Source organism: Scleropages formosus, chromosome 9 (assembly GCF_900964775.1).
Source record: "Scleropages formosus chromosome 9, fSclFor1.1, whole genome shotgun sequence".
Classification (NCBI taxonomy): domain Eukaryota; kingdom Metazoa; phylum Chordata; class Actinopteri; order Osteoglossiformes; family Osteoglossidae; genus Scleropages; species Scleropages formosus.
The window spans coordinates 14,146,965-14,171,647 of record NC_041814.1 but is presented as its reverse complement, the minus strand read 5'-3'; the positions used below and the strand labels follow the sequence as shown (position 1 = coordinate 14,171,647).

General features: G+C 39.7%; 1 protein-coding gene across 2 annotated transcripts; it reads right to left on the bottom strand.

Moving 5' to 3' along the window:
• Positions 1–7,821: 7,821 nt before the first annotated feature.
• On the bottom strand, positions 7,822–24,603 carry LOC114909092 (cytochrome P450 2J2-like). 2 transcript variants are annotated; one of them, XM_029254642.1, is made up of 9 exons: positions 24,261–24,603; positions 11,792–11,951; positions 11,349–11,498; positions 10,981–11,141; positions 10,663–10,839; positions 10,388–10,529; positions 9,780–9,967; positions 8,985–9,126; positions 7,822–8,656 (listed from the first exon to the last, which is right to left on the bottom strand). In XM_029254642.1, exons 1-9 carry the CDS (start codon positions 24,465–24,467, stop codon positions 8,481–8,483), a joined length of 1,503 nt encoding a protein of 500 aa, XP_029110475.1. In that variant the 5' UTR covers positions 24,468–24,603; the 3' UTR covers positions 7,822–8,480. The 2 variants fall into 2 exon arrangements, with proteins under 2 accessions (XP_029110475.1, XP_029110476.1); XM_029254643.1 differs by lacking the exon at positions 24,261–24,603 and adding an exon at positions 13,823–14,105.
• Between the last annotated feature and the right edge of the window lie 80 nt (positions 24,604–24,683).

Sequence of the window (24,683 nt, the reverse complement as noted above, 5' to 3'; positions counted from 1 at the left end):
TGTGTTATCATTAATAATCAAATTAGAAAATGAATCCTATTATTGTAATTGTAAATGTGTTATTACATCTGATCTGTGGTGTGTCTTTAGGGCAAAACACTGTGGGGCTGTTGCCTCACAGTGCCTTAGCTACTGAGGTACGGATTCAAATCCTGTTGACATTCTCTACCTGTAGCCTGTTCAGAGAATTGCTTTGATATATTGTTTTAAAAGAATTCAATTCCTGGCTTTCATAAGCAGTGTTACATCATGTTGATGTAATGGATAACTCATGTAATAAAGATCTCAGTACACCCAGGGGTAAACGTTGTGCATTCTGAAAGTCAGGTTTACCTTGAAGCAGTCATCCTTAACAAAACTGGACAATTCACTCATCTTGCCTACCTCCTTGGCTAAGAGTCCTGGAGTAACGATTGACGCGATTCTGTCTTTCTCTCAGCACATCGAAGCCACAACCCGGTAATAATATTCGTAGGATCTGTCCCTACCTCACAATTGACTCTGCCCAGGCCATGGTGACTTCCCGTCTGGACTACTGCAACTCTCTCCTGTGTGGCCTTCCTGCTACTGCCATCAAACTTCTGCAGCTTCTACAAAATGCTGCTGCACAAGTTGTGTTTGAATTGCCAAAACGTTCCCACATATCTCCTCTTCTCATTTCTCTGCACTGGATTCCTATAGCTACCAGAGTCAAATTCAAGACTCTGGTTATTGTCTACAGATACATCAACAGAACTGCTCCCAGCTATTTACAGGTCTTGATCAATCACTCCACCCCAACTAGATCCTTTCGCTCGTCTATTTCTGCTCTCTTGCTGGTCCCACGCACGAAAGGTAAAGCACGGAGGTTCTCGGTTCTGGCTCCATTGTGGCGGAACGACCTTCCCCTCTCGCTCAGAACTGCAGAAACTCTGTCTACATTCAAGAAGGGTCTGAAAACTCACCTTTTCTGGACACATTTCGCCCAAGATCTCTCCAGCTCATGTACGGTGTAAATGTTCATGCACCGTAACTTCATGAGCATCACCAGATAAAGCCTTTATTCAGTCATTACTCCTGCATTGTTTTTGTTTGCTTGTGTATCTTATAATATTATATTTAAAAAAAAAATTGGTAAGAGGGTATCAGGATTTGTCTATCCTGTATTTTATGCACCTACTTGAACGATGAACCTCGGTGCAGCAAGTGGTAGGCAACAAACTAGGTTTACTTGAGTCACATGACTGCAGCTATGGCTAAGGCTTTAATCATGTCTTTCAGCTTATAGATAGGTATGGCAGTGTGTCCAGCACTGACATGAGACCAGTCCGATGTGTAGTTCTGTCTGGAATCAAAAATTTTAAAGAGCTTTTCATGGAGCAGGCTGAAGCATTTGTAGAACGTCCCTCCTACCCGCTGAGTCAAAGACTTTGCAAAGGTCTGGGTAAGTATCTCTTGTGGCAGATGTCTCATTCATAGAACTTGTAAATTATTACGCTGCTACTGAACTCTGGTTGTATTTTCATGAATTTTATTAAATCCTGATGATTAATATCTAGCAAAACCCTGAAATTAATATTCTGTGCACACTTATGCTTTAACATTGATAGCCTGACTTTCATGTACACTGTAGAGTTACATTTGACCTTTCCTGCTGCATAACAAGGACAATTGCTTCTGAAGATACTGGTGATGAAAATGCACTTTGCTTATGTAGTGATGTTGTCGGAATACGTCTAATTTCATCCAATAGACATACAGACGGTCCCCGACTTACTATGGTGTTACGTTCGGATAAACCCATCGTAAGCCAAAAATATCGTAAGTCGAAAATGTATTTAATACACCTAACCTATACCAAACATTATCGCCTCTTATCTTTTTCGATGGTCGACATTGTTGAACGCGAAAGTTCAAGTTCACGTCCAATGGCCATTACGGGCTTGCCACCTTCATGCTGGGCAATTATCTTGAGTTTCTCCTCAAGAGTAACTGCCTTCCTCTTCTTCTTGTCGCCAGTAGCAGGAGACACAGGTGGGCGTTTCACAGACATGATGGATGCACAAAACAGAATGCAGATACGAGGGGTATCAAAAAAAAATGCTAGCAACACAGACCAATGTAGAGAATCGGTTGTATAAACTAGAGACTGTGTGGCAGACTGGGAGATGCAGATCGCTGCTGCTGCTCAGCATGACGAGATAGTATCGTACCGCATATCTCTTGTCCAGGAAAAAAATCAAAATTCAAAATTCAAAGTGCGGTTGAATGTCTACTGAATATCTATCACTAGCGCACCATCATAAATTCGAAAAATCTAAGTCGAACCATCGTAAGTTGAGGAGAAGAAGAAACTTACTATTGGCTCAAAGAGAATTGATCAAAACAGATTAGACATGCTTCGTACAGAACTGGTACTCAGTATTACATGGAAGGTGTTTCTTTTTCTGTTGCAGGGAAACAGATGTGCCCAGGTGAAAAACTGGCTCTCGTGGAATTGTTCCTCTTTTTCACCTCCCTGTTACAGAGGTTTACCTTCCGTGTATCTGAAGGAGAGGATCCAAGTTTGCATCACTTGTGGCCCAAAGCCATTTAAAATCTGTGCTGTATCTCGCATTTAACAAATAATGACTTCTGTATAATTCAATTTTGTCAGTAGTCGAATATTGTGGAGAATTAGCCAATACAGTTGAAATCTGTCAATAAATGGCAGGTCCTAACATGCTTCCATTTTTTTATCCTACTTGTTTTGATCAACAACAACTGATCTACTTTCAGTCTTATACATTGTAATTCATAAAATGTAGTTTTATGAAGGCTTATTTTAATTACTTTAAACACATAACACTCACTCACAGCCCAATTCTATAGGCACACTGATACACAATTGCAAGAAACAATACCTGTACAATTCTGAAGTTCAATTTCTGTCACTGACGTTTTTCAAAACTGGACACATGGAGGCTGCAGAACGTCTTTGTCACAACAGTGAGTATCATTTCAGTAACCCCATGTTTTTATTTTAGTTATTTTGATTTATTTTCTTTTTTATTATCACAAAAAAACAAAAATTTCTAGTATATAGACACTTTCACAAACTGAGCTCAGAAAGTGATTGTTGAATGATGCTGTCATGCTGGTGGTCGGGAATGAGCGACACCCTCAGATGTGGGCTTGTCTTTTTATTTCAGAAGGGCAAGCCAAAAGAGGGGTTACACTTCAGGCGAGGGTCAATCACTCAGCAAGTGTTATCCAGGAGAGAAACACAAGAATTATGGTCAGACTGATAACACAGAGACCAAACCGGGAAATCTACAACACTGGGGCAAGGAAGCAATGAAGAGACAAGCGCTGCAGTTTCTCTTCAGAGATTCTGAACTGAGGAGCCTCCGGGACAACCTTTCATGCCATGTCCCATCGCTTTGCTGCACGTGTTGTCAATCGGCCAGTGGATGAAGGCATGACAGATGTTTCTTGCTGGTCTTTTTTCCCCCCATGTGTTTCTTGACCAGATGTGCATTTGTACCCTTATTTAGTAGTGCAGTCTGATTTAACCACCCTGGTAACATGAATATTTGATGTTGTTGGATAAGGAAGAGCAACAGACTTAAGAACAGTACTCAAAAGTATTGGACAAAAGAGTAACCAGTGGGCAGGCAAGGGACAAACATAATCAATAGGAGTAATCAAAACCCTAGTCAGGAAAGCCAGGCAAGAGAGCAAGAAACCAGAAAAACACAAACAGCCCACAAAGTGCCACAGAGGACAGCAGATGCTCTGGAAGAGGTTCCACATGGAAGGGCTTTTGGGGCACTCTTTTATCCTGTGATCCCTTGATGAGCCACAGGTGGCGCTGATGGACCAGCGGGCGTGACAGATATATAGATTAATGAACGTAACTGCACAGCATTTATTGAAACGAGTGTTACTTTTTTCTCAGTACTGTGTTAGTGAGTCAAAGTTCAAATTGATTCAGACACCTTTATGCAAACGATAGATCTACTCTGTGACCCAGAGCATAATTGGGCATATCTTGTTCATATTCTCATGGGTTTGGAATCATACAAGTTATTTTTGTATCTGTGGGTGTTGTTTTCTAAAGCCATTTAATGCTGACAAAGAGTACATTTAACAAAGCTAATTGCACATGACTGAGATAATACTTGTAATTTTTAAAAAAATTCTTTGAATTAGCTTTAACTGCTGATGGAATACATTAAAACCTATATACTTGTCACGCCCCTGGGAATGAGCTTGCGGCAACACCTGCGCTCAGTATACAAGACACGAATAAAAGGAGATCCATGTCCATCTGTTGGTGTGGATTCTTACAAACACCTTCATGGTTTTGCAGTCTCAGTCTCAGTCTCAGTCTCAGTCTCAGTCTCAGTGGCTTGCTTGTTTCTGGGTTCTGACTCTTGACTGTTCTGCTTGACTACTGACTCTGGATTGCCTGTGCTGTGCTGTGCTGTGATGCTCATGCCTTGAAAGACCTTTGCCTGTCCCTGACTTTGATTGTGTCCAGTCCTATGAACCTCTTTGAAAGATTGAAACCAACCTGCAATTGGGTCCATTACTTACCTGTTTCCAGCCTATCTGTCCCCAACATGACAATACTGCTGTTCAGTTTTCCTTGATACACTTCAGGAATGTTTACACATGATTAGAAAGAAGATTAATTTTTCTATTACATTGCAATTTGGAAATTGCTGAAAGATTGTCATAACATGTATGCTCATAAAGTACAGTACTGTGCAAAAGTCTTAGACTCAAAATCCAGACCAGGACCCGACCAAGCCCGCCGTGACCCCACTCAAGAGAAGCGGTTGTTGGTGATGGATGGGTACGAAGCTTTGTAGGAAGTTTATTAAGAGCATTATTTATGGAAGCATTCTTACTTTAGAGCTTTTTTCCTCAAGTGACTAAAACTTTTGCACAGTATTGTACGTGTATAAAATGTATGGGTTTCTTGGAGAATACATTGGACTTGATTTTTTTTTAAATAAAATTGTCTACTAGAAGCATTTTTAACAGTATCTAATCTCACTATTTGTGGTAAATGTGACCTGTTCATTGCGCTTCCATGAACCGCACCTGTCTGACTATGTGAGAGTGCAAGCGATAAGCATTTCACGTTTACCTATAATCGTTCCAGCCAGTTGACTCTGTGTAACAGAAAATTACTTTGTCCCTCCCCAGTCATCTGAGTGATTGGTTTGCAGCTGTACAGATTTAAAGAGAATATCGCTGACAAGACATCAAACACACTGGGCAACAGTATGACTGTGCAGTTTTGGAACTTTGCATTTTGAGATTGGGATCAATAATACAACTGTATGTTAAAGTTACACACACACACACACACACACACACACACACACACTCACACACACACACACACACAGTCTGAAACCACCTGTCCTGAGTGGAGTCGCGGCAAACCGGAGCCTAACCCAGCAACACAGGGTGCAGGGCTGGAGGGGGAAAGGACACACCCAGGGCGGGACGCCAGTCTGTCGCAAGGCACCCCAAGCAGGACTTGGACCTCAGACCCACCAGAGAGCGGGACCCGGTCAAATCCGCTGCTCCATAACGCTCCCCCACTGAAAAAACTAAAGTCTTTTAACTAAATACATCTAGCCTAAGTGATGAGAATATCTACACCGAATACAAGTTCAGGCCTAGTTTCACTGCTTCACATCATTACATACTGGAGATTTACAGCTTCATAGACTGTTCCACCGGTCAGGAAAAAACAGCATTTCCACTTGGTCAGTTAATGGTCAAGTGAGTTTAAAACAAAATCTTCTTAGAGAACGTCAGGCACAGGAAGTTCAAAACTAAATCTTTCAATCATGAGTTAAATGGATTCATCCTATTTTTTCATCAGTATTCAGTGCAAGGACATAATATTGATAGGAATCTTCTGGTGCTGTAAACTGCTGTATTTTCACACACATTGTGTGCACCGCTCATCCCCTACAGGGTCGCAGGGAGCCAGAGCCTGGCCCGGCAACACAAGGTATAAGGCCAGAGGGGGAGGGGACACACCCAGGAAGGGACGCCAGTCCATCACATGGCACCTCAAGCAGGACTTGAACCCCAGGACTACTGGAGAGCAGGACCCGGTCCAACCCACTCCACTACCACACCACTGTGCCCCCCTGTCTGCTGTACTTCCCACTGTTCAAAGTTTCCCATTAATAAGCAACAGAAACAGCAGTTCAGAATGACTCATAAAACAGCTGAACCACAATAACTAGGAAGGTAAGAAAGAATTAAACAGTTAGATTTAAAACCCTGCCGTGAAAATTACAATTACAAACGGTAGGTGCCTTTAGCTTTCTGCATCTCTTCAATTCTGAGGGAAAAAACTTTTCAATACACCAAAATGCAAGTGTCAGATAAAGATAAACATTACATATTTACTAATGTACACAATCTTATAATGGTATGTTTTCCGTTTTAAATCTGCCACAGCATAAATTAATCTCAGGTGCAGCATAACTGATACGGTTTGGGTTATTTATTTCATGCTTTGCATCTCAGCACTTTTTTCATCTATGGGGAGTACGTTAAAGAAAAGAAGGAACAAACTGGCATGATTTCATAGTCGTTGTTAGGTCCAATGGGTGTCCATTTAGTGTTCTTGTTTTGTTTTCCCTTCCTCTGACTTGGATTACAGTCACAAGTGTCCAGCAGTATCTGTCAAGAAGAGGTGGGCCTGATTTGCTGGACCGAGAAAGGCAGGACTTCCCAAATATTGAAAGAACACTTCCTGGAGGCCATTGGGGAGCTCATTCATGGATTAACAAACTCTTCTAGTGTGATTTTCATAGTGCTCCTGGTCTTTCTGTTTTCCTTCATGACAGCATTTTGATATTTTTGCTTCTTTCTTTGTATCACCTGTATACTGCTTGTACACTTGTCTGGTTGTTTGCTCGTTTTCTTTCTTTAAACAGTGTAAAAGTAGTGTAGTTAGAAAGGTGGCAGAAAACTTTGTTTTGCATTTTGACCCCTTTTTGTTTTCAGGTTGGAGTTTGAAAGTGGCTTGTCTACAAGGGTAGTGGGTTGGGCATATTTCTTTGCTTGTTGATTACCCTTTACATTCTGTCCATGTTTGTGAAGTTTGCCTGTTAGCTCTTCAATGTTGTAATGTGATTAACTGCCCTTTCACAAAAAAATTAAACACACATCCCTGTTTGTGCACTCTATTTATTGTCAGTTCATAACTTCATACAAAACCTCTATGTTACAGCCTTACACAACCGTGGGGTCATAACAGACTAAGGAAGAAAGGCTAAGAGGCTAATGCTAAAACTAAAGAAGAAAGATGAGGCATGAAAAATCATTTTCTACATTCAGCCTTAACTATTGTATGCTGTATACTTAAGATTTCTTAGACACTGAAACAACTCTAACGACTAAAGTGTCAGTGATTAATGGGTCATTTTACTCATTTCTGTTAGCCTGCCTGCATGTATCTCGCTCACACAAATACTTTTCCTGCTACTTTATTAGAGAAAAATGCTACAAAAATCTGCAGCTTCAACACAAACACATCTCATGGGGTTGTGGTGGTGCAGCGGGTTTGGCTGGGTCCTGCTCTGTGGCAGGTCTGGGGTTCGAGTTCTGCTTAGGGTGCCTTGCAATGGAGTGGTGTCCCATCCTGGGTGTGTTCCCTCCCCCTCCAGCCTTATGCCCTGTGTTGCTGAGTTAGACTCCAGTTCATTTCAACCCGTTACTGAAGCAGCTTTGAAGGCATGTACACCCATCTCAGAGATTTCAGTAGTAATACTGAAGACTGTTTATAAACAACAAGATGTAGACAACTGACTCCACCACATAAACAATTTTTTATTTTCATTGTAATTTTAAATCAACATCGTAACATAACCTATGTGCAACTCAACTTGATGTCCTATGAGTGCATTATGTTTTCAGACATGAATGTACTCAGCAAACTGCCAGATTTTATAATTCTGTTCCACCTGTGTGGTAATTTCAAAACTCAGGTGGTTACTCGGGCATTTAACAGTATCGCCTTAAATCCAAAGCAGTTTCATAAATTAGAATAGAGGAATACAGTTTCCCTCATACGACTGAAGCTCCATTTACAAGAATTCTGAGTTAGTAGCAAATGTAATTTGTGCCTAAAAATTTGCATAACAAGCTGTCAACTCACACTGATGAGGTATCTCCCAGACCAATGAGAAGATTTGTTAAAATGTGTTCAGTTTTTGTCTTTGTGATAATAGCAACTTTATTTTTGCACTCTCACCTCCAGAGAGAAAAGCAAACGTCCAAAACACCCATAATTGAAGTGGGTAACATGACATTGTAACTTAAGTTACAACTCCACCTTATGCACTTCCATGGGATACATATGCCTACACCACTCTATTCCTTTTTTATCGTACACTTTCGGGAAATTAGTTCAATGTGGCATCTGAACATTTTCAAATTTCCAGCAAAAAATCTTCCTTATGACATTGCTGTGTTCAGCGGGGTACAGCACACAACTTATATGGCTTAGGGCTGTGGGTAGCTCCCACTTTGGACTCCAGGGTGGGCTCCACACCAGGGGGTGGAGAGAATGTGAACCGCTGGAGAAGGGACGTGAAGAACAGGAACAACTCCATTCGTGCCAGCTGCTCCCCAAGACACACCCTCTTGCCTGAGGAAACAAAGACAACATGACATCTGAGAACTATACTTCTATTTCCATGTCAAGTAATTTTTACTGTTTACTGAGCAAGTATATTGAACAATATTATAAAAACTGAGTTTCAAAATTTTATTAAATTGTGCTGTCACAAGGACATAGATCCTTCTGAATGTACTTTCCATTTGTGAAGCAAAGTCATCATCATTGATGTCGTTTTCAAGCATAGCAGGCCATCTGAGAATTGAGTTGTATACAGTATTTCTAACTTTCTCACAGTAAAATATAGAACAGGAAAGACAGATTTCATCAGTAAGGCATTGCACATGTAATATGCTACCAGCTGAGAAAGGCAAGAAGGCATCTCGTCTTCTGAACTTCCCCTCTGCATCCAGGAAATGGCCAGGATTAAATGTGAAAGGAGTCTCCCACTCAGTCTCATCAAAAAGCACAGAGTGTAATGTTGCCATCACCATAGTACCCTGGAAAAAATAAAAGGTCTCTGAAGCCTCAATTATGACATCATCTAGAGAGCAAGAAACCTCGCAGACTTACTACTGCTGAATACGTTAAATCTTCTACACTTATCCATTTAGCTGACGCTGTTCTCCAAAGCAACTTACAGTGTTAAGCTAATTACAATTATCACCCATTTCAGCAGCTGGGTAATTTTACAGGAGCAATTTAGGGTAAGACATTGCTTAAAGGTACTACAACTAAAGGTGGGATTTGAACCTGCAACCATTCATTAAGTGTTTCACTGACATATCAATGAGTGACCCATTCTAAGTAGTGTATCTAACAGTGTAAATCACCTTAGTGAATAAGGTGTGTGGGCAAGTAACACTACGTAGAATCCATTATAAGTCGCTTTGGAGAAAAGGGCCTGGAAAGTGAATAAATGTAAATATAAATGTAAATGTAAGTGAAAAGCAGTAGTGGTAACCACTACTTTAGCAGCTGCCCCAAACCCATTGAAATTAAAGTGTCCATTTAGATTTAAAATAAAAAAAAATTAACACTGCTCTAACATTGTTTATGATGTGCAGGATATAAAGTCCGAAAAATATCTTGACATGTGGGAGGGGGGAAAAAAAAAAAAAAAAAAAAAAAAAAAAAAAAAAAAAAAACTTACCTTTGGAATTGTGTATCCTCTCAGTGTGGTTTCTTTTGTCGTCAAACGCATCCCATTCAGTGGTACAATGTTACCCATCCTCTGTATCTCATGAGTAACAGCATCAGTGTAGGGCATATTGGCTCTGTCTGCCATGGTTGCCAGACGTGAGGGTCCAAGTACTTGGTCTATTTCTGCTTGTACCTTCTCTAAATGTGTAGCAGAGTAAATAGGATTTTAATAAGGAAACTGAATAGGTACCTATATCTTGAGAGTATAAACTTTACAGCTGGGACATCTTGATCATTTATTTGTACAACAGCATAACATCAATGAGTTTTAAATCCTTTTAAAACCCATTCCTTGCCACCACCTGTAAATGTCTTTGATAAACTAAACTTAAAATTGATTAGCTTTGATCCATTTCTGTCCTCTAATGAACAACACCATTCAAATAATATGAAAAGTTATCGTCGTAAATTCTCTATAATTTCTATTAGTCACTGATTAAATATAATATGAAAAATTAAGTTGATACATGCATATTTCTTGTCTTGTAGACCATGCTAAACAGAACTTTATAACTGTGCCAAGCTTTCAGTAAACTTATCTGCAACATGAAAACCAACCTTGTATTTCTGGATATTTAATCATATACAGCAAAGCCCAGATCAGTGTAGTTGATGTTGTTTCTGTCCCAGCAGCAAACAGATCCAGAGTGCAGTGACACAAGTTTTCCTCATCGAAACCTGCTTCAGCATCATCTTTCCACTCCAGGGACAAAAAAAGACTAAAATTATGTTCTGTTCTATATTGGAACAGATACCAGCAGAACAGATAAGTAACTGCATTTCACTTCATGCAAACAAATTTGCAATTCAACTGGGTGCTTCTCTAATATTACCTTTTCCATCTCAGAAAAGAAGCTGTCAATGTAGTCTCTCGGAGTTGAAGGGTCCCAGTCCTCCTTGTGCTCCTTAATTTTCAGCTTTACAAAGTCAGCCAAAATTCTCAAGTGGGAAAATATTTTTTTGTGTGGACCAGGTAATCTGCGCATCAGCCATGGGAACATGTTGTACAACTGAAGAACAAAAACAGTAAATTCCTCAGAAAACTTTTATTTCTATAAATTACTTATAAATGAGACAGGATTAAGTGTCAACACAAATAAAATCCCTAAAATCAATGAAAAACTACACACAAGTAAAATGAGGTACTTTACCTGAGCCCAAATGCTTCCCTCCAAATAAACTGTTTCATTGATTATTTTTAGCAGCGTTTGGAAGTAGCTGTCGCTGTAGTCAAACCGGTCGCCAAACACCAGACAACTGATGATGTTGGCAGCAGCATTGTTGATAACAAAAATAGGTTCAAATGGCTGGCCTACGGGATTTTAATTGAAAAACAACATGAGCTGGAAGCCTTACTCAGTTTTTATATTAAAGTAAATGCTTATAATGGCACTGAAAACAAGGTTCTGAAAACCAGTGCAGCAGTTTTTATGATCAAAGTAGAAGCAGTCAGTGATAACAACAAATTAAAAAAATCTAAATTAAAAGAGCAGTACCTGTTTCCAGGTCTTAGTCATACCTTGAGTGTTCCCTATGACTTCATTTAGGAACCTACATTCCACTTGGATCTGCGACTCAAGACTTTTCTTCCCCAGTCCAAAGTTTCTCAGAGTATGGAGAGCAAACCTTCTTTGCTGTTTCCACTGATACCCATTGGAGACAGCCAAACCTTTAAAACATTTGTATTAAATTAGTGGTTTTCAAGTTAGCATTTCAGTATCATTGTTAAAATCTGGCATCCATTTATAGTCTGTTAGTGGATGGAACAGGTTCAAAAATCTTTAATCTTATTCTCCGAGCCTTTTGAATGAAGATGAATGTGAATAAAATGAATGTGAATGAAAAATGGACCAATTAGAGACGCAGTTAACGTTACTTATACAAAGATTCCCAAGCTTTACATAAGAATTGCTTAACTATATGCTTGTTCATATGAGTCAACATCAGGAGAAACAATATTACCTTTGTTCTGGATAAAATCAGTAAATATTGGTAATGATGGACGATCAACAAAGTTTTCACCGTGTTCAACCAGGGCTTCCTTCACAGGCTTTAGACCATTTACGAAAACCATCCTTTGTCCCAGTCGAATACTAAAAATATTGCCATATTGCTTGGCAAACTAGAAAAAGCAAAACAAAAACTCAATTAACACAGTAATTACTGATGAACTATATATGTTACGTTAGCTGAAAAATTATGTCAGTGAGTTATGTGGGCTTCTTCGAATACACACAATCAGTCTGAAACGGCTTGTCCCAAGCAGGGGTCACGGCGAACCGGAGCCTAACCCGGCATAAGGCTGGAGTGGGAGGGGACACACCCAGGACGGAACGCCAGTCTGGCGCAAGGCACCCCAAGCAGGACTCAAACCCTAGACCCACCAGAGCGCAGGCCCTAGCCAAACCCGCTGCGCTGCTGTGTCCCCCCCTTCATATACAGAAATATTGTAATGTTCATACAAAATCAGAACAAGTAAAAAAGTGTACAAGTGAAAAGGGTAGACAATTGGCAGCTCTGTGTGAATGGTACATGATTCTAAGTTCCAACCTCCTGTCAGGACAACATCCTACAATCACCAAAGTTCACGTGTTCCCTGGTACCTGACTGTGAGTGTGGTTTTGCTGTTTCTGTAAGGGATCTAAAGTGGGTGTGCCAGGAATATTCTGCTGGCGGTGTGTAAATTTTATGACAAATGCCCACAATCCAAGAATTCTCATTGAATCTCTGTATTAAGACAAGCAGAAGGCAGGCACAAAATCCTTTGCTAGTGTGCTACATGAGTCATCTCCAATTTTTTCAAAGAAAAAGATGAATGAGATGCTTCCCATGATATGACATCACATTCAACCAAGACTTTTTTTAAAAGCAACTGACAGTCACATCTATTTATTCAGCAGGGTAATTTTACTACAGCAATTTAGGGTAAGTGCATTGCTCAAGGGTACTACAGCTGGGGGTGGGATTCAAACCTGCAACCTTTGGGTTCAAAGGCAACAGCTCCACCCACTTCATTACCAGCTGTCCCTTACATGTAGTAAAAATCATTTTACATTCAGTATATTACAGTATCTGCTATTTGTTCCCTCTTTTAACAAGTCGAGCACAAACCCCTTTCACAGTAAAACGTAATGGTACTGATCTTTAAGTCTAATGGTCTGTGATACTATTTATTTAGTTACTTCAAAGTTCAACTCATTTTGACTTAATGTGTCTAGTATTATACATTGTTTCACTGATTTTTATAGTAGTGTTTTATGCCTCTATTTTAAAGTAAAAAATTAATCACATCCAGCATATAGCTGTTAAGAATTAAAGAATAATGAGAAACAATGAAGGCAACAGCTGTTTGCAATCAACATATTGTACCTGTTTTATTCCACTGATATCTTTCACACTGTAATAATAAAGACATTAACATTTATAATGCCTTTTTACATCGAGGAGGGAATGAGTGACACACAGCAAAATGAATATATTTTACTGATAAATAAAAACATGGGGTAGGAATACTTTCCAATAGCCACAATAATTATTAATTAATTTAACTTGTACTTTTCTCCCAGCAACTTACAATTATTTACTCATTTATACATCGGGGTAATTTTACCAAAATACTAACTAATGACAAGTACTTCAAGTGTTGTACAGGCCAGCAGGTGGGATTCGAACCTCAAACCTGTGGGTCTAACTTAAAGTTAAGCAGCAGCTCTAACCTTGGCTTGAGCTGTTCCTCGTAGTCGTACTTGATTATTCTTTTTTTTTTTTTTACAAAGTTTGACAAAGAGAAATAGCGCAACAGCAGAAATCGAAGGAAAAACAGCAACACGCCGTTTTCGTTCTGTCCTCAGAACTAGAACTAGAAGCGAAAGGAGCCGCAACAGAATCTCACAGCAAAACGACGATCCGCTCAATTCACCTCCTCCTCCTGCCTTGTGAATCTGTTGGTTTTAACGGCTGCATTAAATTCATTTAGAGAGAAAACGCACGTACCTCTACTACCTGGAGATGAATTCTATTTGAATCGATACGGAAAAGATCTCCCACAAAAGGCAGGGACCACGGTGGTCCAGGAGGAAAGTTTTTCGGAGCCTTGTTTTTAATTAGGTCCACAAGTATCAAAAGCACAAAGAGAAAGATTAAAACACTGCAGAGGTCTAACCATCCTGACAAGAAGAGGACGGACATGGTTGCTGTTATTGCTGCGTATTACAGGTAACACCAGTTCTGCTCCCTCTATAAGAGCGAGGACCAAGGTGGAGGAGCAACCCCTTAGTCTCCATCATGATACGTCATCATTACAACACTTTTGATAGACACTTGAGTGACCAATCAGAGTCTGAGTCCCGCCCACTGGCAGGTCAACTCCACGGCGAGAAAAACTGTGGTTTATGTCAGTTGCGCTTGTTTACGTTCATTCTCGGGTTTGTTTATTAACCTACTTGTAATTACTTTCCGGTTTAATGAGGTGAATATTTTTTAGGGGAGCAATTTAGGGTGATTACTTTGATTGCGGATACTAAAGAGGGCAGCGGTTTTGAACCGCGGTCTCTCTGGCTTGGACTTTAGCCGATGCCGATGGTTATAATCATTATGATACTGACTTCGTTCTTGATCTGCTTATATCACAGAAACTGAAATATAGAACGCCCTTTTCATAAAACCAGAGCATTGCCTCTGTTGGAGATTCTATTCAGTGTGCTCTCATGTTGGTGAAGTATCGATCACATGACCTTTGTTTGTTGTGCGTGATGTGTTCTGATGAAGCACGTATGTAAATAAATGTTCTTCCCTTCCGGTTTAAGCAAACCGATGGTGTGAACGTGTACTTTGTTACCTCCGTTAAGTATAATCTATTTACCACTTCTCAAACGCAGAGATGGCTGCGCCAACAGCCTCCCTGTACAAGCTTGTGTTTTTCCTTTCTCTGTTTATGAGGGTTTCTGCCCCGTACAGGTACTTTTCTCTACCATTGGTTGTATTCCCTGTCGATCATCGTCAGTCCTGCTGCCACTTCCTCCATCTGCACCAATCACCTCCAGGTCCCGCTATTTTAAAACCCTCCTATTTGCCCACTGATGCTCAGATTTATGTCTCAGAGCATGACTTTGCCTTGTTTTCAGTGGCAGTGTTGCTTATGGCTTCTGTTCACTTATTTTGTACCCAGGCCCTGGTTGACTGTGATTAGTTTATCTTGGTGGTGTTGCCTTGGGGAAAAAGAACTGATGAGAATGTTACGTGCCTTGCATGAACAACACACAGGTTTTGCCACTGTCTGGTTGGGAAGAGTTAGGTGCCACCCCTTGTACTTTTGGCTGTTGTTGGATACAATACCTTAGTTAGGGTGTCACAGATGCTCAAGAGCCCTTTGTTTTTCTTTCCATAGCTTGGGTAGTATTACTAGATAAATAGTTTTTCTATGTTCTTTGCTTTGTAACTGTTGTAGTTCCTTTTCCCCCTGGAAAGTGTCTTTGTAAATATTGTACAAACAAAGTCACTTGAACATCTGCCTCAGTTTCCACTATAAAGGAAACTACACTGAGCACTTGGTTCTTATATGTGTCACTTTGCTGGGCCCTTATTACTACTGGTTACCATTCAGTTGATGTTCCACTCTTTCTACTCCTAGACACCTTGGGTTGGAACATGGAGGATGATGGTGACTGTCAAAATTATCCACATTTTTTCTGTGAGATCATTGTGGAGGAAAGAACTGTGTATTTTTCATAAATATTAAAAACAGAGTATTTTTATCTCGTATTCTTCTACAGACTTAAACATCATGGGTTTTATATTTCCCAACAACAAATGTTCGCAAGAAGAATCTACCTGGGTAAACATACATTTTATATGTAGTCATTAATTTGAATTTAAAAGCTATGAATGTGAATTAAGAATTAGCAGGAATTGCTGTCAGTAAGGACATAGGCTGTTCATTTTATCTCTGATAAATGTTTTTGAATTGTATAGTAAAACAATTCCACATAAATATTATAGCAGTCTGTGTTTTGTTCCATGTATTCATATTACTGATGAAACACCATATTAGATCAGGTACTCGGGGTTGTCACAGCCACCAGGTTAGGTTAATCTTTGTCAAATGTCGAGTTCAATGTCCAGATTACAAAATGGCATATTACTGAGAGTTGCTGCTAGGTTATTTCTTTTAAACATTCCACTGGAAGTGTATTGTTCATACATGTTTATTTGTGACATAATCATACTCTTTTCACTTTTGTCATTTTATACAAAGATTAATGCAGCCAGTGGAAAGTCAAATGTACAATAAATATTATAGAAGTCTGTTTTGTTCCGTGTATTCATATTACAGATGAAACACCATAACATGGCGACTGTCAAAATTATCCACATTTTTTTCTGTGAGATCATTGTGGAGGAAAGAACTGTATAGTTTTCATAAATGTTACATAAACCCTATTTGAGGATTTTTATCTTATATTCTTCTACAGACTAAAACATCATGGGTTGTATATTTCCCAACAACAAACATTTCCAAGAAGAATCTACCTGGGTAAACATACATTTTATATGTAGTCATTAATTTGAATTTAAAAGCTAGAAATGTGAATTAAGAATTAGCAGGAATTGCTGTCAGTAAGGACACAGGCTGTTCATTTTATCTCCGATAAATGTTTTGAATTGTACAGTAAAACAATTCCATATAAATATTATAGTAGTCAGTGTTTTCACATTTTACAAACCCCATTTCCAGAAAAGTTGGGACACTTTCTAAAAATGCAACAAAAACTGTAATCTGTTCATTCACTTGAACCTTTATTTAACAGACAAAAGGACAAAGAAAATACTTTCAGTGTTTTCACTGATGAACTTAATTCAGTTTGTTGAATATAAACAAATGTAGAAATTGATGCCTGCAACACACTCAAAAGTTGGGACAGAGGCATGTTTACCACTGGGTCACATCACCTTTTCTTTTAATTACGCTTTGTAATCGTTTGGGAACTGAAGAAATCAATTGTTGCAGTTTTTAAGGTGGAATTTCTGCCCATTCTTGCTGTATGCAAGACTTGAGCTGCTCAACAGTCAGTGGTGCGCCATACATTTTCAATAGGAGACAGATCTGGACTGCAGGCAGGCCAGTCAAGCACACGCACTCTATGCCTCCAAAGCCACGCTGTTGTAACTCATGCAGAATGAGGCCTAGCATTGTCCTCCTGAAATAGACATGGAGTTCCTGGGAAATGACGTCATCTTGACCGCAGCATACGTCTCTCCAAAACTCCAATATAAGCCTCCAAATCAATGTTATCTTCACGTATAGGCAGATCACCCATGCCATCACAGAGGCTGGTTTTTGCACTTTTTGTTGGTAACAGTCTGGATGGTCTTTTTCCATCTTTGGCACGTAGAATCTGATATCTGTTCTTCCCAAAAACAAGCTGAAACGGAGACTCATCTGACCACATAACACGTTTCCACAGTCTTTCGGTCCATCTCGGATGACTTCGGGCCCAGAGAACTCGGCGGCGTTTGTGCGCAAAATTACTAAATGGCTTCCTCTTTGCATAATACAATTTCAAGTTGCATTTCTTGATGCAGCAGCAGACTGTGATGAGTGACAATGATTTTTCAAAGTACTCCCGAGCCCATGGGGCTGTGTCCATCACGGTAGCATGACTGTTTCTCAAACAATACCACCTGACTGCTCGATGGTCACACGCATTCTTTTATAGCCAATCTTGATAACCTCACCTGTTACTGGTTAAACTGCTAATTGTGGAACCTTCCAGAACAGTGTTACCTGTAACCTTTTCAGTCTTATTTTGGCTCTGTCCCAACTTTTTTGAGTGTTGCAGGCATAACATTTTTTTGTTTTTTTTTTATATTTACAAAATATAATTAGTGTTGTAAGTGAAAACACTGAAAATGTCTTCTCTATACTTTTATCAGTTACATAAAAACTCAAGTGATCGAACAAATCACAGTTTTTGAGTTTCTGTTGCAGTTTTAGAAAGTGTCCCAACTTTCCTGGAAATGGGGTTTGTATAACTGAAGCTCCATTTACAAGAGTTCTGAGTTAGTAGCAAATGTAATTTGTGCCTGAAAATTTGCATAAGTTATCAACTCACACTGATGAGATATGTTATCATACATCTCCTAGAAAAATTAGAACATTTGTTAAAATGTATTCAGTTTTGGTCCTTGTGATAATAGCAACTTAATTTTCACACCCCTGCCCCCAATGAGAAAAGCAAACACCCAAAACACCTGTTACTGAAGTAGGTAACATGACATTGTAACTTAAGTTACAACTCCACCTTATGCACTTCCATAGGATACATATGCCTACACCACTCTATTCCTTTTTTTATCGTACACTTTCGGGAAATTAGTTCAATGTGGCATCGGAACATTTTCAAATTTCCAGCAAAAAACCTCCCTTAGGATATTGTTGTGTTCAGCGGGGTACAGCACACAACTTATATGGCTTAGGGCTGTGGGTGACTCCCACTTTGGACTCCAGGGTGGGCTCCACACCAGGGGGTGGAGAGAATGTGAACCGCTGGAGAAGGGAGGTGAAGAACAGGAACAACTCCATTCGTGCCAGCTGCTCCCCAAGACACACCCTCTTGCCTAAGGAAACAAAGACAACATGACATTTGAGAACTATACTCCTATTTCCATGCCACGTAATTTTTACTGTTTACTGAGCAAGTATATTGAACAATATTATAAAAACTGAGTTTCAAAATTTTATTAAATTGTGCTGTCACAGGGACATAGATTCTTCTGAATGTACTTTCCATTTGTGAAGCCAAGTCATCATCACTGATGTTGTTTTCAAGCACAATAGGACATCTGAGAAGTGAGTTGTATAAAGTCATGTGCCACTAAACGACGTTTCACTGAATGGCTGACCGCATTTACGACAGTGGTCCCAATAGATTATAATGGAACTGAAAATTGTTGACTAGCGACGTCGTAGCGCAATGTGTTACTCACGTGTTCGTGGTGCTGCTGGTGCAAACAAATCTGCTGCGCTGCCAGTTGTATAAAAGTATAGCACATACAATTATGTACAGTGATAATGATAATAAACATCTATGTTACTGGTTTATGTATTTACTATACTGTACTTCTTCGTTATTTAACAGTGTACTCTTCCTACTTAGAAAAAGTTTCCTGTAAAACACTATGCTGTGTTACGCTGGAAGCAGCGTCACAAATCTTGTGTTTACCGCCTCTCTTGACTGCATCGAGGATATGCCATTGAGGCTTCTATAAGTAAACTCTATGATCGAGGCTATACTACCTAGGCTCGTGTAAGTACACTCTATGATGATCGCACAATGACGAAATCTCCTAACAACGCATTTCTCAGAACTTATCCCCGTCGATAAGCGGCCCATGTCTGTATTTCAAACTTTCTCACAGTAAAATATAGAACAGGAAAGACAGATTTCATCAGTAAGGCATTGCACATGTAATATGCTACCAGCTGAGAAAGGCAAGAAGGCATCTCGTCTTCTGAATTTCCCCTCTGAATCCAGGAAATGGCCAGGATTAAATGTGAAAGGAGTCTCCCACTCAGTCTCATCAAAAAGCACAGAGTGTAATGTTGCCATCACCATAGTACCCTGGAAAAAATAAAAGGTCTCTGAAGCCTCAATTATGACATTATATAGAGTGCAAGAAACCTCACAGATTTACTACTGCTGCTCTACATTTATCCATTTAGCTGACGCGGTTCACCAAAGGAACTTATAGTGTTAAGGTAATTACAGTTATCACCCATTTCTGCAGCTGGGTAATTTTACTGGACCAATTTAGGGTAAAACCTTGCTCAAAGGTACTACAACGAAAGATGGGATTTGAACCAGCAACCATTCATTAGGTGAAAAGCAGTAGTGATAACCACTACTTTAGCAGCTGCCCCAAACCCATTAAAGTATCAATTTAGATTTAAAATTTAAAAAAAAAATTAACACTGTTCTAACATTGTTTATAATGTACAGGATATAAAGTCTGAAAAAGATCTTGACATGTAAGAAACAAAAAAAAAAAAACACCTTACCTTTTGTGCATGTTGTTTGAATTGTGTATCCTCTCAGTGTGGTATCTTTTGTCGTCAGACGCACCAAATTCAGTGGTACGATGTTACCCATCCTCTGTATCTCATGAATAACAGCATCAGTGTAGGGCATATTGGCTCTGTCTGCCATGGTTGCCAGACGTGAGGGTCCAAGTACTTGGTCTATTTCTGCTTGTACCTTCTCTAAATGTGTAGCAGAGTAAATAGGATTTTAATAAGGAAACTGAAAAGGTACCTATATCTTGAGAGTATAAACTTTACAGCTGGGACATCTTGATCATTTGTTCGTATTACAGCATAACATTAATGAGTTTTAAAACCCATTCTTTGACACCACTTGTATATGTCTGGTAAATTCAACTTAAAATTATCAGCCTTGCTCCAGTTTTATCTCGAATGAACAACACCATTCAAATAATATGAAAAGTTATCGTCGTAAATTCTCTATAATTTCTATTAGTCACTGATTAAATATAATATGAAAAATTAAGTTGATACATGGATATTTCTCATCTTGTAGACCATGCTTAACAGGACTTCATAACTGTGCCAAGCTTTCAGTAAACTTATCTGCAACATGAAAACCAACCTTGTATTTCTGGGTATTTAATCATATACAGCAAAACCCAGTTCAGTGTAGTTGATGATGTTTCTGTCCCAGCAGCAAACAGGTCCAGAGTGCAGTAACACAAGTTGTCCTCATTGAAACCTGCTTCAGCATCATCTTTCCACTCCAGGGACAAAAAAAAAAAAAAAAAAAGACAAATTATGTTCTGTTCTGTATTGGAACAGATACCAGCAGAACAGATAATTAACTGTATTTCACTTCATGCAAAAAAATTCTGCAATTCAACTGGTTACTTCTCTAATATTACCTTTTCCATCTCAGAAAAGAAGCTGTCAATGTAGTCTCTCGGAGTTGAAGGGTCCCAATCCTCCTTGTGCTCCTTAATTTTCAGCTTTACAAAGTCAATCAAAATTCTCAAGTGGGAAAATATTTTTTTGTGTGGACCAGGTACTCTTCGCATCAGCCATGGAAACATGTTGTACAACTAAAGAACAAAAACAGTAAATTCCTCAGAAAACTTTTATTTCTATAAATTACTTATAAATGAGACAGGATTAAGTGTCAACACAAATAAAATTCCTAAAATCAATGAAAAACTACACACAAGTAAAATGAGGTACTTTACCTGAGCCCAAATGCTTCCCTCCAGATAAACTACTTCATTGATTAATTTCAGCAGTGTTTGGAAGTAGCTGTCGCTGTAGTCAAACCGATCGCCAAACACCACACAGCTGATGATGTTGGCAACAGCATTGTTAACAACGGAAAGAGGTTCAAATGGCTGACCTATGGGAGTTTTTATGACCAAAGTAGAAGCAGTCAGTGATGATCAACAAATTAAAAAATCAAAATTAAAAGAGCAGTACCTGTTTCCAGGTCTTAGTCATACCTTGAGTGTTCCCTATGACTTCATTTAGGAACCTACATTCCACTTGGATCTGTGACTCAAGACTTTTCTTCCCCAGTCCAAAGTTTCTCAGAGTATGGAGGGCAAACCTTCTTTGCTGTTTCCACTGATACCCATTGGTGGCAGCCAAACCTTTAAAACATTTGTATTAATTTAGTGTTTTTCAAGTTAGCATTTCAGTATCATTGTTAAAATCTGGCATCCATTTATAGTCCGTTAGTGGATGGAACAGGTTCAGAGATTTTTAATATTACTGTTCTAGCCTTAGTGGGGGGCGCGGTGGCGCAGTGGGTTGGACCGGGTCCTGCTCTCCAGTGGGTCTGGGGTTCAAGTCCCGCTTGGGGTGCCTTGCGGCAGACTGGCGTCCCGTCCTGGGTGTGTCCCCTCCCCCTCCGGCCTTACGCCCTGTGTTGCCGGGTAGGCTCCGGTTCCCCGCGACCCCGAATGGGACAAGCGGTTCAGAAAGTGTGTGTGTGTGTGTGTGTGTGTGTTCTAGCCTTTTGAATGAAAATGAATGTGAATGACAAATGGCTCAATAAGAGACGCAGTCAGCATTACATATACTAAGTTTCCCAAGCTTTACATAAGAATTGCTTAACTATATGCTTGTTCATATGAGTCAACATCAGGAGAAACAATATTACCTTTGTTCTGGATAATATCAGTAAATATTGGTAATGATGGACGATCAACAAAGTTTTCACCGTGTTCAACCAGGGCTTCCTTCACAGGCTTTAGACCATTTACGAAAACCATCCTTTGTCCCAGTCGAATACTAAAAATATTTCCATATTGCTTGGCAAACTAGAAAAAGCAAAACAAAAACTCAATTAACACAGTAATTACTGATGAACTATATATGTTCGCTGAAAAATTATGTCAGTGAGTTATGTGGGCTTCTTCGAATACACACAATCAGTCTGAAACGGCTTGTCCCAAGCAGGGGTCACGGCGAACCGGAGCCTAACCCGGCATAAGGCTGGAGTGGGAGGGGACACACCCAGGACGGAACGCCAGTCTGGCGCAAGGCACCCCAAGCAGGACTCAAACCCTAGACCCACCAGAGCGCAGGCCCTAGCCAAACCCGCTGCGCCGCCGTGTCCCCCCCTTCATATACAAAAATATTGTAATGTTCATACAAAATCGGAACCAGTGAAAAAGTGTACAAGTGAAAAGGGTAGACAACTGGCAGCTCTGTGTGAATGGTACATGATTCTAAGTTCCAACCTCCTGTCAGGACAACATCCTACAATCACCAAAGTTCACGTGTTCCCTGGTACCTGACTGTGATTTTGCTGTTTCTGTAAGGGATCTAAAGTGGGTGTGCCAGGAATATTCTGCTGGCGGTGTGTAAATTTTGTGACAAATACCCACAATCCAAGAATTCTCATCAAATCTCTGTATTAAGAGAAGCAGAAGGCAGGCACAAAATCCTTTGCTAGTGTGCTACATGAGTCATCTCCAATTTTTTTCAAAGAAAAAAATGTATGAGATGCTTCCCTTGATACGACATCACATTCAACCAAGACTTTTTTTAAAAGCAACTGACAGTCACATCTATTTATTCAGCAGGGTAATTTTACTACAGCAATTTAGGGTAAGTGCATTGCTCAAGGGTACTACAGCTGGGGGTGGGATTCAAACCTGCAACCTTTGGGTTCAAAGGCAACAGCTCCACCCACTTCATTACCAGCTGTCCCTTACATGTAATAAAAATCATTTTACATTCAGTATATTACAGTATCTGCTATTTGTTCACTCTTTTACCAAGTCAAACACAAACCCCTTTCACAATAAAACGTAATGGTACTGATCTTTAAGTCTAATGGTCTGTGATACTATTTATTTAGTTACTTCAAAGTTCAACTCATTTTGACTTAATGCGTCTAGTATTATACATTGTTTCACTGATTTTTATAGGAGTGTTTTATGCCTCTATTTTAAAGTAAAAAATTAATCACATCCAGCATATAGCTGTTAAGAATTAAAGAATAATAAGGAGAAACAATGAAGGCAACAGCTGTTTGCGATCAACATATTCATATTGTACCTGTTTTATTCCACTGATATCTTTCACACTGTAATAATAAAGACATTAACATTTATAATGTTTTACATCGAGGAGGGAATGACACACAGCAAAATGAATATATTTTACTGATAAATAAAAACATGGGTAGGAATACTTCCAAATATATATATATCCACAATTATTAATTTAACTTGTACTTTTCTCCCAGTAAGTTACAATTAATAATTGCAAGTACACACACACACACTTTCAGAACCGCTTGTCCCATATTATGGGGCCGCGGGGAACCGGAGCCTACTCGGTAACACAGGGCGTAAGGCTGGAGGGGGAGGGGACACACCCAGGACGGGACGCCAGTCCGTCGCAAGGCACCCCAAGCGGGACTCGAACCCCAGACCCACCGGGGAGCAGGACTGTGGTCCAACCAACTGCGCTACCGCACCCCCTAATTGTAAGTATTAATAATTGAATTATTTACTCATTTATACATCTAGGTAATTTTACAAAAACACTAATGACAAGTAAGTACTTCGAATGTACAGGCCAGGTGGGATTCGAACCTCAAACCTGTGGGTCTAACTTAGGCAGCAGCTCTAACCTTGAGCCGTTCCTCGTACTAGTCGGACTTTATTATTCTTTTTTACGAAGTTTGAAAAATAGAAATAGCGCAACAGCAGAAATCGAAGGAAAAACAGCAACACGCCGTTTTCGTTCTGTCCTCAGAACTAGAAGGCGAACAGAATCTCACAGCAAAACGACAATCCGCTCAATTCACCTCCTCCTCCTGCCTTGTGAATCTGTTGGTTTTAACGGCTGCATTAAATTCATTTAGAGACAAAACGCACGTACCTCTGCTACCTGGAGATGAATTCTATCTGAATCGATACGGAAAAGATCTCCCACAAAAGGCAGGGACCACGGTGGTCCAGGAGGAAAGTTTTTCGGAGCCTTGTTTTTAATTAGGTCCACAAGTATCAAAAACACAAAGAGAAAGATTAAAACACTGCTGAGGTCTAACCATCCTGAGAAGAAGAGGACGGACATGGTTGCTGTCATTGCTGCGTATTACAGGTGAAACCAGTTCTGCTCCCTCTCTGCCTCCAGAAATGTACCGTATTGAACTTTGAGAAATGTTCCGCAAGACTGGAGCTCGAGTAACGATCCGGCTAATGAGTTAGCCCAGATCCTCACGTGGATTCCAGAGAAAAGCGTATAATTATATAAATCCAGACGGACACGGACAAAAGGAAGCTCTTCTTTTTAATATCTTGT

Bases quoted from the DNA above. Each gene is read 5' to 3' on its own strand.
- LOC114909092 (XM_029254642.1), bottom strand. From the start codon at position 24,467: ATGACAGCAACCATGTCCGTCCTCTTCTTCTCAGGATGGTTAGACCTC. The intron at 11,499-11,791 runs GTAATATTGTTT...AATGTTTTAAAG, and splicing joins TGATTTTATCCAGAACAAAG to GTTTGGCTGTCTCCAATGGG. The intron at 9,968-10,387 runs GTTGGTTTTCAT...CTACACATTTAG, and splicing joins TAAATATCCAGAAATACAAG to AGAAGGTACAAGCAGAAATA.